The following is a 12,670-nucleotide window of genomic DNA, read 5'->3' on the forward strand; positions in this document are numbered from 1 at the left end:
AGTATTCTTTTAGACAATATTTAGTTGAAGTTATTAAATAAAGTATTTGAAAGTTAGATATTTTTGCATTACATAAGAGTAACACCGGCAAAGAGAAAGTTATGGTCCTCTAATGAAGTTTTTTTATAAGAACTTCAAAATATTGCTAAACGATCCACACAACAGATAGAAAGAAAAAAAAGTTAAGATAATTACATGCTTCTCTTTCTCTTATGTAGAACTTCCAAAGATTTTGAGATGTCATATCACAGAAATCTATTTTCTTTTAACCAAAACGACAAAATTAGAAACGTGTAGTGACACATATAAATAATGGGCAAGTCTCACTTTGATTCATAATTCACTACACATATTTTCTAATTGCTACAGAATTAAGACGATATATGTGGCAAATGACACTCTAAGGGAAAAGGCTCAAGTACTTTCTTAGATTTAAGCCGGATTTTCAGTTGTAGATTCGATATTAACGAAAGTTTTAGACATATGCGGGTGAGGGGCAGGTCAAAATAATTTTTTAAAATTTTTTTGTGGGTGCGGTGCGGGTTTGGATTTTAACTTTTTGCAAAATTATAACGTTTCAGTTATCTTTAATATTATTACAACCGATAAATATTTGCCTTTTAGTTTTGAACTTGTGATTCCTTTATGCTATGCATTGATTATTTTAGTCTCAACCTGGTTTGGTTTTTACGAGGAATACATTTCATATTGGACATTTATTTTGTTGACTGTAAATACATGTTTCTGTTATTTGCATCTCTGGGAAGAAAATATTATATTATATAATTTTTTAAGTGTTTTAAAGTCCCATATTAACTCTATATAGTTATTTTATTGAGTCAAGCAGATAATTAGTTGACTCATTTTCATGCATCTGATCTCATTACCTTGTACGATATATCTGAATCATTAGAAATGACATAATGATGTTTCAAACTAAATTCCAATATTGATGCATGTAATCGAACACTATTAAAATTTAAAACTGACAACATTCGTTAGGATTAATAGTTATTTGCTAGTTATGGCTATTCAAAATTAGACTTCCTTGGTTTGGAATTGGATTCTAATGGGAACTTTTAGATTGACAATGCGTATATGAATCCAATTGAAAAATAAAATTAAATAAGATAAAAATATGACAAATTGAAAGAAATAATAAAGGAAAACTTTTGTGGGGCGGAAGATGCAGGTAAAAATGCTATGTGGGGCGGGGCGGAGCCTGTTGAAATAAAACCCGCCCCGCACCCGTCCTGCCCCTCCCTATTGCCATCCCTACATAGACTCTTTCGCTGCTTTTGACTCTAACCATGTATGTGATGAATGGATTCCATTATGGACCGGGATGAAATCCTTGGTCTCCTTATAAGGCTTGGACAGTCCTCTTCCCTTCGAGCTAGCTTTTAGGGTGTGAGTTAGGCCCAAGGCTTATTTTGAAGGGGGTGAAAATACCCCTGGTTCATGATTGTACACGCTCCAGACTGGAGAGTGGAACCCCGAAAAAAGAATATCTGAATCTGGGCGTGGTATGATCCTTTCTGTTTGGTCTAATAACTACACATTGATTCTTTTACCTCCTTTCTAGAAATGTAGTCCGGCTGCCTTTTTTTAATCTTGTGTATCCTAGAGATAACACTGCTTAATTTCTTGCACCATCTAATAGTCGCAAAATCGAGTTTACTGTATACAGATTCAAACTTGCAGTAACATTACAACTTTGCTAGATATAGACCAGCAGAATAATGTTGAGCATATCTATACATTTGATATATTGTACATGAAATTGTAGCAACAAAATATTGTAGGAAAACTATACCTATTGCCTCCCATCTTATGAGATAACGAAAACTCTAAGCTCTCCTCTGTCTCCCCTTGTTACGCGTGTATCAGAATCAATATAGGTAACTTCAAACTCACCACTTCCTGTATTAGATGGCGGCCTGAATTGATCTGGTATCCGAGGCACCTCAAATGGTGGGAGCTGTGAAAAGTTTCCGGTTGTCTTCACTGTAGTTTTCTCGAATGTAATCTTAATCGTGGATGATCCTATTGTGGAAATATATAAACATGACATGAATCAGGAAACTGCAATAAGAGAAGCAATAATACCAAAGAAATGTTGTTGGTCCAAAAGACTATGTGAATACACAGAACCAACCTATCAGTTCAAATTTGTGGGCTAAAGTGGCAGTCAACTCAGCAGGTGGTAAAGGCCAAGGAGCACCTAATTCAAGCTCTACTATGTTGTCAAAATCCTTGCTTAGTACATCAATTCTTTGAAATACCTGATCAAACCAAATCAGTCTGTTATGCGATGGTGTATCAATAAATGAAGCTTGACATATGCAGTAATTAGAACACTCTACATTGCTCTGCAGTAAGCTAAAATTAATGGATATTGTGATCCTTATAACTGCAACAGAAAAACTAGCGAGAAATGTTCGAAAGCAAATCTTGGATATGAGGACTCCAAGAATGCAACTTCTATTCCAGAATATAATCAAGGGCTGATCTTGTCAAGGTTCTTGGTTCGTGCCACACACGCGCGCGCGCATGTGGAGGGAGAGTTGAAAATTCTTTTAAGGAATATATTTACACCAAGTCTGAACTCATTATAATGACATAGTGGGTGCACTTGTACTCCGAAATCACTAACTTTATCCACCTCAGAATATAATGCCAGTCTCTGTTCTCTCTTCATAACATGCCTATGGTAATTATAATAAATGTCGCACAACCTATTTTTGTTCTCTTTAATTCATGGTTAACCACTGTATGCATGTTTGTAACTGAGGACAGACAGATACGTGGAAACGACAGAATGAAAGGGATCCTTCTTTTATAGTTTACCTGACCAAGAGTAATGGGAAGAAGTCTTCCGGTGGGGGGTCCAGGACGACTTCCACCAAGAGTGCGACCTGAGAATGCACTGCTGTATATCAATTTCCACCTCCCTTGAAGTTTATCGAGATCAGCTGAGAGATCTACAGCTCCTGCACAGGATTCTAGCTCCTTGGCAGCAGCATCCGCCTTCTTTAGGTCTTCTTCGCTCGCAGCAAGACCTCTGTTTAGCCCAGAAACAGCACTCTGCAAGTGACCACCACATTTGTCAAGAGGAACCTGACTTGCTGTAATTAAAAAGATTAACTTCCATGGAAAAGAGAAAAAAACTTCAAACAGTATGGAGAGATGGAAAATAATCGCAATTCCTCGCAGGGACAGTTATACTTTCACGATTACGGTTCAGCCAAATATTGGACCTAGCTAAGAAAGTGCTACGTCATGGAGATAAGCATAAGCTCATAGTGACGGCAACATCAGGTGCATACATCTTTGACACCAAATCAACAACCATTCCGTTGTACTTAGATGTGCTAAACCATGACATTCTTAGCATGTAAAGCTAGTTGATTGGCAATTGAAGCGGGATAATAGGATTTTCTAGCAAAATCCACATCTTTTATTTGTCCTTAGACATTGCCATTCCAGTAGTGATTGCTGTAATCATACCAATCCAAGATCCAAATAAAGTAGAACAAAATACGTTCTAATATTCAAAATCATATCAGCTCTCCATTCATCTCAGTCTCTTGCCCTCAAAGTCTAAACAGATCCTTCAATGGTACAATGGTCGTACAATAGGCAGTAACTTCTATAATTTACTTTTAGTTTTATTGCGAGGATGGTGCTGGATAATTTAAATGGAGAAACATGGTCAATGAGGATTAATATAGTAGTTGTTTGGGTTTGAGGCGTAGTAGTAGATGTTATTGTTGTTGCACGGGTGGTCCAAGGGACCTAGTTACTAACAGTAATCCCACCTGAATGATCATTCCTAATTGATTCATTAGCCTCCTCTGGGACTTGATTGAGCAGCATTAGTTCCTCCCCGTTTGCATGTTCCATATTTGCCAGCAAGTCAACTACTTTGTTAGCACTCGACGTGCTGCACCTTGCATTCCCATACTCTTTCTACACGGTTACAACTTACGATCCTCAACTAAGGCTAAACCTTCAGCATTTCATAGAGTGACTAATACTCATGTACATTAGTAAAAATATTTTGATAAGAATTTTTCATTTAGGAAACACATACTGATATATCATGAATTAGGGTAGAAGGTTAGTAGGTAGTCGAGCGTTCCCCTTTGTCTTTCTTAGTTCAATAGTATTATTGTTAGTATGGTATCCCTTTTATCCTTAATTTTGTTATTACCACATATCTTGTATTGTTATTACTTGCCATCAATACTCCCTTAGTTTGTTATCACGACATATCTTGTATTGTTATTACTTGCTACCAGTACTCCTGTCATCTTCTCTTTTGCATTCTTGGATTTAGTTTTCTAAATATCTTGTATGATTGTTATTTGCTATCAGTGCTTCTTCCATCTTTTCTTAGTCAAGGGTCTATCGGAAACAGTCTCTCTGCCCTTCCAGGGTAGGGGTAAGGCTGCGTACATCCTACCATCTCCGGCCCCACTTGTGGGATTACAGTGGGCTGCTGTTGTTGTATACTGATATATCATGTCTCAACACCATCAATTATTAAAACATATGCATGCATTTCCTCTTTATGTTGGAGAAAAAATTGTCGGTTTGGAGTTTCTTCTTCATTTATACTCTTCCTTTAAATTTTGTGCTAAAAGAATTTACTGGCACGATGTATTCTCTGATTCTCAAACTCAAGCATCAGCAATCACTTGGATCCTCATTCAGTTGCAAAAAGACACTAAGTTATGTTTCTTTTTTCCCTAAACATGTCCAAACCTTCGCCTAAAAGTTATCCACTTCTCCTGTCTACAGCAATTTACCAACATGGGATGTATGATCATCAGCATTGTTGACAGATATCTCTTTCGATAAGGAGAGATATCTGTCATAATAGTGCTGAGGATCATACCATGTTGTCACTGTTACGACAGATATCTCTGCAACCATAATACTCTCCAGTCTCCTAATTCATCCAGATCTAGAAGAAAAGTCAAAGCCTAGTAAGAAATTGTTGTCAAATAGACAAACAGATATGGATGCAGGTTACTACAAACCCAATTTCTACATGTCTTTTATATGACCTCATCTCAATTCTCAGGTATTAAGCATGTCTCTTCAGGGAAATTCAATTAAAGGGTAATGTTTGTGTAAAAGCATTTAACCCATCCTTAGTGTCTTTGAAGGAAAAGTGATTTTGGTGCGAGTCTGATTCCTGGTACTAGCACGCAAAGTCTGCCCTGTACTCAAATTCCAAATCCTGAATCCCAAACTAAAGTTTCAACATTTATGTATCAATTTAGGCAGCAGCAGTAGAGGTAGCTTTAGCCTTAATCTATCATTTACCTCAATCAAATTTAATTCCTCAGTGATTCGAGTTACATATGTGGTAACAATTAAGTCGAGTACCTCTTGTATAATAATGTGCTCACATTACAGACAGTCCAAAAGAGAAAACAGAAATTAAGCCAAGAAAATCAACTCAAGCCAACTACTGAACTCATTCCCCTCGAATTAAGTTTTACAACTGATTATTCCAATATTGACTGTCAATCTACCACGACGTTACCTTCACAAGATAGGGGTAAAGTACGCTTATACATTACCCTCCCATACCCTCCCATACCCCACTTGTGGGATTACTTAGCTTTGTTTTGGGATCGTCTATGGTTTAACAAGCTCACACTGGCGGAGTTCAAGCAAGTAATTAATGTTTACATGAGTTTAAGTTATATGCACCATCCTATCACTTAAAAGACAACTTTATTTAATAACCATTAATTGATACCTACAGAGGCGGACTATGCAATAGGTAGAGGGGTCACCGTCACCCGTAAAGTTCGGCAAAAATTTCATACAAAGTAGTGATATATTAATAGTGGATACTCTATATACAAAGTATATTTTGGTTGAATCAAAAGTTACACCCGCGACCTTCAAATCCTGGGTCCGCCTCTGGATACCTAGCAACAATAAACCCAGTATAATCCACTAATGGGGTCTGGGAAGGGTAGTGTGTATGCAGACCTTACCCCTCCCCTGAGGTAGAGACTTTGTTTTCGATAGACCCTCGGCTCCCTCCTTCCAAGAACTAATCACCTTGCTCTTGGGGTGTAAATAACCTGCTAGAAGGTTAAATTACATTGATGGTACAAAATTTGTTAGCCTATGTACCACAAGAGAAAATGAAATTGACTAAAATGGGACCAATAGAGCAAAGCCTATGTACCACAAAAGAGTAAGACAATAACCAACAATCAAGAAAAAGAATGAATCAAAGACAAACCCATCAAATTCAATATAAGAAAATCCATAGGGAAGTAAAAATAAAAAGATTAATTCAAAAAAAAAGGAGGGGTCCAAAAAGATTAGAGTTTTGAATTACCAATAACTTGAGTTTGAGAGATCCAATAAGTTCAGCTTTAGCTTCTTTACTACCAGGTGGCTCAATGAATGTGACCTCATCAATACCCGACTGGCAAATTACGCTTTTCTTGATATGATACTTCTTTTTCTCTAATAATCTTTGAGTATTTCTATTGCTTATTTTTGAGAAATGACAAGTTAAAGATGGTAAAGAAGATGAAGAATGATTGTGGGAAAGAGGAAGTGTAGAGTGCTGAAGTAGAGAAGCCATGGTCGAGCTTTAATTTCAGCCAATTTGGAAAGGAAATGTTTTGTGAAAAAGAAAAGGAGCGATCTTTGATTGGTGGTTGGTAACAAGTTTACAATTTGTGTAGTTTTCTGTAGAATAGAGAATCTGTGGGACCCAGCTTCCATAGCATTGGTGGTCTAATATGTACCTTGTGACACGACTACGTCTCGTTTGGTACAAAATATAAGAAATAATTAATTTCGTAATTAAATTTGAGATTAATTTATTTTAAATTTGATCGTGCTAGTTGTGATATTTTTTTAATTATAAGAAGGTGGAATGATAATCTTGAAATAACTAATTACAAAATAATTAATCCTAGTAATTTATTTCCCAGCCAAACGACCCCTCATAATATATAGCATCAATGTGGGCACCATGAAATGTGGAGAGGCTTGTAATATCCGGTGGCGGACTCACGTGGTAGCAAGCGGGTTCAACTGAACTCATTTCATCAAAAAATAATACTGTGTATATGTATAAATTAGAATTAAAGTTGCGTAAATTTTGTATAAATATTTTATTTGAACCCACTTGACAACTACTGTTTTACGATTAAAGTTATGTACTTCTAAGATTGAACTCACTTGCACAAAATCCTGGGTCCATCACTGGTAATATCTCATTTATATTTTCTTTTTCTCTTTCTTTGGGGTTTTAATTGATTTTGTTGGATTTTTCTTTTCTTTGGATGAAAAAAAAACTTTGGGACAAAAAGTTGCATGAAAAGAAATGGTTAAATACCTAGATAGCTCCTTAAACTTGACACGTTTTGTAAAATAGTCATTCAAACTTAGTTAGTGACCATGAAAATAGAGGCAAATCCATTGCATATAAGGAGAATTAATGCAAGTATTAGCTTTGTTCATTAATACTCTTGTTTAGTATATTATTTAACTTATGTATAACCAATACTTGTTTTAGTTATATATTCTATTTGGTATTGTCCTATGTATAATTAATACATAGAAAACTATTGTATTTGCAATGCAAGAGTTTTTAATACTTGCATAAATATGGTTAAAGACATAATTATCCCTCAAATCCCTCAAAACGTATTCCAAATACATTTTGTCATATTTTATATATTTTTATATTGTGATATTTTAATTAATTTTTTCCCTCTAGAATTTTACAATATCAGAATAATATCATAATTAATACTAAATTTGATTTTGAATTCGTACAAAGTATAAACTAATTTTTTCTTTATTTCTTAAAAATCTATCAGGTTTTTAAATATTTGACAATTTGTATTATATGTAAATTAATTTATTTTTTTTAACTTTAATATTTCAATTAGATTTCCCTTTTAATTTTGCTCCCCTGTAAAAAAAAGTTGGCTTTAGAGAGGGTAAAGAATTTGAAGAGTAATAAAACTGTTGCAATAAAAATAGTGTATAAAGTTAAAGAATGTGGTGGGTATTTTTGTAAAAAAAAATAAAAATTATGCAATGTTTTAATACACCAAACCAAACAGTTGATAAGAAACAATCTAACACAACTAATGTCAACATAACTAATCCCAACATTATTAATATCAGCATTACTAATACAACATATTCGGCACTATTCTTATACCTCCTATCAAATAACCCCTAGATTTGAAGGAAAACAATGTATAGAACATTTGAGGAGATTTACTAGTTTCTTCTTACGGAAGTGAGTCTTGCAACCAAGATTTGAATTACTCGTCAAAGAATCGTCATAAAGCAAATGAAATCTTTTGCTTTCCACAACTTAAAAATCCTGTGAAAGTAATATTTTTGTATAACTAACTCTAGTTGTCATTTAATTTGCTTTTCAGAATAAACGTGAGGAAATACCTTATTTTTCTTTGCCAATAATGATATATTTATGGCTCACAAGATAAGATTTTAAGAAGAGTACTAGCTAATGAATTTAATAGCTAATTAGCACCCTTATGGATTGATACAATAAAGTAGCAATTTTACAACAACACCTATCCTTGCTTTACAATAAAACTATGAAAAAGGCAATGTGACGATGCTATCACCTCCTCTTAGAACTTTTATGATACTTTAAGGTAGACATATGACTCTATTTATAATTGTGAGAGAGAGACAATCATAATGTACACGAACTTTTTCCTTGATTTGAATGATTATCTTTAATCTATAAACTGATCAAATTTAATTTGTAACAATATGTATTTGATTGGTCGGAATATGAATATTTAAAAGACTTCAAGTGGTCTTCAATTTTTTATTTTTTATTTTTGGTAAGAGGGGAAATCCGCAGCCGCTACAACCTCTGCCCTTCGGGTGAGCACTCTATGGTGAGCACTTTGTGCGCACTGGATAAACCTCCCCCTGTGTAATTTGATTACTACCACATCAAACACCTAGCATGATCTAATAGCTCTTAATTAAATTTGACTTAGCACGCCAATATATTTTTTTTTAATCAAAGTCCATCATCTCGATGGTGGAGTTAGGCCGGACTCCAACCTGTATATTTCAAAAACTTTGATTGTACGGAGGAGGACATACACCTTAGCCTGAGTTACATATTGTAGATTGGTAACCACTAATCTAATGTGCACTTGTGTATAAGAAATTGACAAAAGTCTGTTGGACTCCTCTCTACTACTTGATACCTCTATATTCTCCATAGATGACAATACATACAGATATGTCCCAAACACTTTATGTCTAATCATAGTGTCAAGTGATGATATCATTAACTACACACAAATTCCTTTTCACTCTGAACCTGAAATTAGGTATTCCCTCTTGATCAAACTTCAAAGAAGCTCTAACCTCTCCAGGAAGGGAAACAGCTTGATTGAAGATACCATGAGCTTTTGTGTCTTCTCCCAGGTTTTCTAATTGATCTCCAATCTTGTTACCTTCCCTGAAAATATGCCTAAACTGAAAGTCTCTGGTTCGAGCCAATTCTCAAATCTGTTCAAGTACATGTCTGATCTGCCAATTTGTCTTTGTTTCCCAGTTAATCATATTCATAATTAACAGTGAGTCTGACTCTACAACAATATTTTTCAAACCATGATGGCAACACATCTGGATGCCTTATAAAACTGGCTTTACCTCGGCAAAATTATTACTGTAAATGCCATAGAAATCAGAAAATGCCTTCACTAATTCACCATGATGGTCTCTGATAATTCTACCTCCTCCAGCTGAGCATGGATTGCCTTTACTATAGCCATCCACATTTAATTTGACATATTCATTCACATGTTTCTTCCAGCAAACCATTTGAGAATGAATTACTGGTGACATCTTCTCTACAACTATACATTTGTCTATCCAAGACTGAGGGAGTTGAAGATTAGGGATTGACAGTTAAATATCACTGTTATTGTATTAGACACTTGATGAATGATATGCCTGACTGACATTCGAATATTTTCAAAGTTTGTTGCACATCTGCTCTTCATATTTCCAGCATATTAAAGATGGTAAACATTGAAGCATTATAGAATGGACACCATTGTTGCTCTTAGTCATCCACCATTTCATGAGGTTTTGCCTTAACTGTAGAGGGACAAAACTAATGCTACATGAACTACATAAAAAAGACCAAACACTTTTGGCTACTTGGTTGTTACTAAACAAATGTTCAATGGTCTCCTCCTCATGATTATAATAGCAATTGCACCTAGATACGGTCACAATACCAAACCTCCTCACAACTTCATTAGTAGGGATCTTATTTTGAAGTAACCTTAGTATAAAAAATGAGATTCTGAAAGGCATTTTTATGCCAAATATTCTTACAAGTGAAAGTACCCCTTTTTTTCTTCCTCACAAGGTCCCAAGCTGATTTGCAAGTGAAAGCTTATGTACCTTCTGGTAACCAGTATGGGCAGTCTTTTCTCCTTTCATCAAACTACACCTTTTGAATTGTATTGACCACATTCACAAGTAGAAGACCTATCAGTTTTTTATGACTCCAAGTCCCATTGTGTATGAATTCTTTGACCTTTGTATTCTTAGAAGCTCTGGTTGCCTGAGTCAATGTAGTTAATGCTCCCAAACCTGTCCAGTTATCCCACCAAAAAGACACATCGTCATTCCCTAACCTTCAGAAAATAGATGGATCAACATCCTTCTTGATGTCCATTAATCTTCTCCATGTATGAGACTAACCATAAGCCCATTTCTTTGCCACATGGTAAGACCTCTTGCAATATTTAGCCTCCAGAAATTCTTTCAACATTGTCTTTTGAGTCTTAAAATTCCACCATAGTTTAGCAGAGAAAGCATTACAAATATCTTGTAGTGATCTAAATCCAGCCTCTCCCTCATTCATTGAAAAACACAGATCAGTCCAAGCAATCCAATGCCTCTTATTTCTGTTAACTTCCTTCCCCAGAAAAAGTTGGCAACTATTCTGTTGATTTGCTTTAGGATAATTTTTTTTTGGGGGGGGGAGGGGGGAGGGGTGAACTACTGATATCAAGTGCATAATTTGCCTTGCCACCGTGTTGTTGAATAAATTATCTTTTTCCTACCAACATAAATAGGGCATCCCAAATACTGTATAGGAAATGGACAATTAGGGAAGCCAGTGATCCTTTGTATTTTAGGTATTCTAGGATCATCATCCTGAGCAGAAGTGTAGAATCCAGATTTTCTTTTATTCACCAACTGTCTTGAAACTTGTTCATAGAGCCTCAACTTGTCCATCATCATATTTAATGATAATGAGTGGCAGAATGAGAAGAGTATGATGTCATCTGCATAGCATAAATGATTGATGGTGGGACCCTTATTTTCTATAAAGTATAGAATGAATCCTAAACCAATTAAGTTATCCATAAGTTTCGACAATAATTCTGCACCAATCACAAAGAGGGATGGAGAAAGAGGACCCCCTTGCTTGATTCCTCTACTAGATTTGAAGAAGCCATGCCTAACTCCATTGATGTTTATAGAGTACCACACATTAGTCAGGAGCCTCCACACCATGTCTATCCAACATTCTGAAAATCTCATTTGCCTAAGCACTTAACAGAGATATTCCCAAGAGACCCTATCATATGCTTTGGCCATATCCAATTTCAAAACTACATTCCCAGCAAGTGATGATTTATTTATATTGTGAATCATATCTTGTGTCAACATAATATTTTTTATGATAGACCTTCCTTTGATAAACCATGTCTGATTAGGAGATACCAGTTTCTGCATCAGAGGACTCAATCTCTAATTCATCAGTTTAGAAATGATCTTGCATGAGAAGTTACTAAGACTTATTGGTCTTAGTTCAGTAAAAGATTGTCGGCTATCCACCTTAGGTAGAAGTACCAGACAAGTGTGAGTGAGCGACTTTGGTATATCAGTACATGCAAAAAAGTCAAGAATCATTAGTAGTAGGTCTTTCTTTATGATTTTCCAGCATGAATGATAGAATTTTTCTAAGACTCCATCAGGGCCTGGATCACTCTATGAACTCATAGAGAACACCACATCTTTCAGTTCCTCCAAAGTAGGTTGTGATGTCAATCTATCATTATCTGCTTCCTCAGTGGTTTTAGGGATACAACTCAAAATCGAAAAGTCATTATGGCAACTTTCCTTTTTGAATTGTCTCTGAAAGAAAGAAATAGCTTCTCTGGCAACATCCTCCTCCCCATCAACCCAACATCCATCTTCCTTCCTCATCTTCTTCAAAGTAAGCCTCTTCTTTCTACCCTTGACCACTGAATGAAAAAACTTTGAGTTTACTTCCCCTTCCACAAACCATTTCACTCCAAATTTCTTCTTCCAAAATGATTCCTCCTTCTTATAGGCTCTATTCAACAATGCATTAGCTTTATTTAAGGCAGTTCTGTTCAACTCATTATTATCGATAGGGGTATACAGATGAAACCGACAAACCGCACCAACCCGATAATCCAAGTCAAACCGAGAAAAAAAAACCGACTATGATTTGGTGTTGAAAAAAAAAACCCGACCATATTTGATTTGGTTTGGTTTTAATTAAAAAAAGTCAAACCGAAACCAAACCAACCCGACATTATATGTATAGAAA

General features: G+C 35.5%; 2 protein-coding genes across 2 annotated transcripts; both read right to left on the minus strand.

The window, feature by feature from the left end:
* Positions 1-1,660: 1,660 nt before the first annotated feature.
* Positions 1,661-6,709, minus strand: LOC107799636 (plastid-lipid-associated protein 6, chloroplastic). Its single transcript, XM_016622776.2, has 4 exons — positions 6,377-6,709; positions 2,851-3,087; positions 2,159-2,285; positions 1,661-2,046 (listed from the first exon to the last, which is right to left on the minus strand). Exons 1-4 carry the CDS (start codon positions 6,626-6,628, stop codon positions 1,832-1,834), a joined length of 831 nt encoding a protein of 276 aa, XP_016478262.1. The 5' UTR covers positions 6,629-6,709; the 3' UTR covers positions 1,661-1,831.
* Positions 6,710-11,091: 4,382 nt separating this feature from the next.
* Positions 11,092-11,604, minus strand: LOC142168830 (uncharacterized). Its single transcript, XM_075229990.1, has one exon. The coding sequence runs from the start codon at positions 11,602-11,604 to the stop codon at positions 11,092-11,094; it is 513 nt and encodes a 170-aa protein (XP_075086091.1).
* Positions 11,605-12,670: the final 1,066 nt, after the last annotated feature.

This window comes from Nicotiana tabacum, chromosome 14 (assembly GCF_000715075.1).
Source record: "Nicotiana tabacum cultivar K326 chromosome 14, ASM71507v2, whole genome shotgun sequence".
Taxonomy (NCBI): Eukaryota; Viridiplantae; Streptophyta; class Magnoliopsida; order Solanales; family Solanaceae; genus Nicotiana; species Nicotiana tabacum.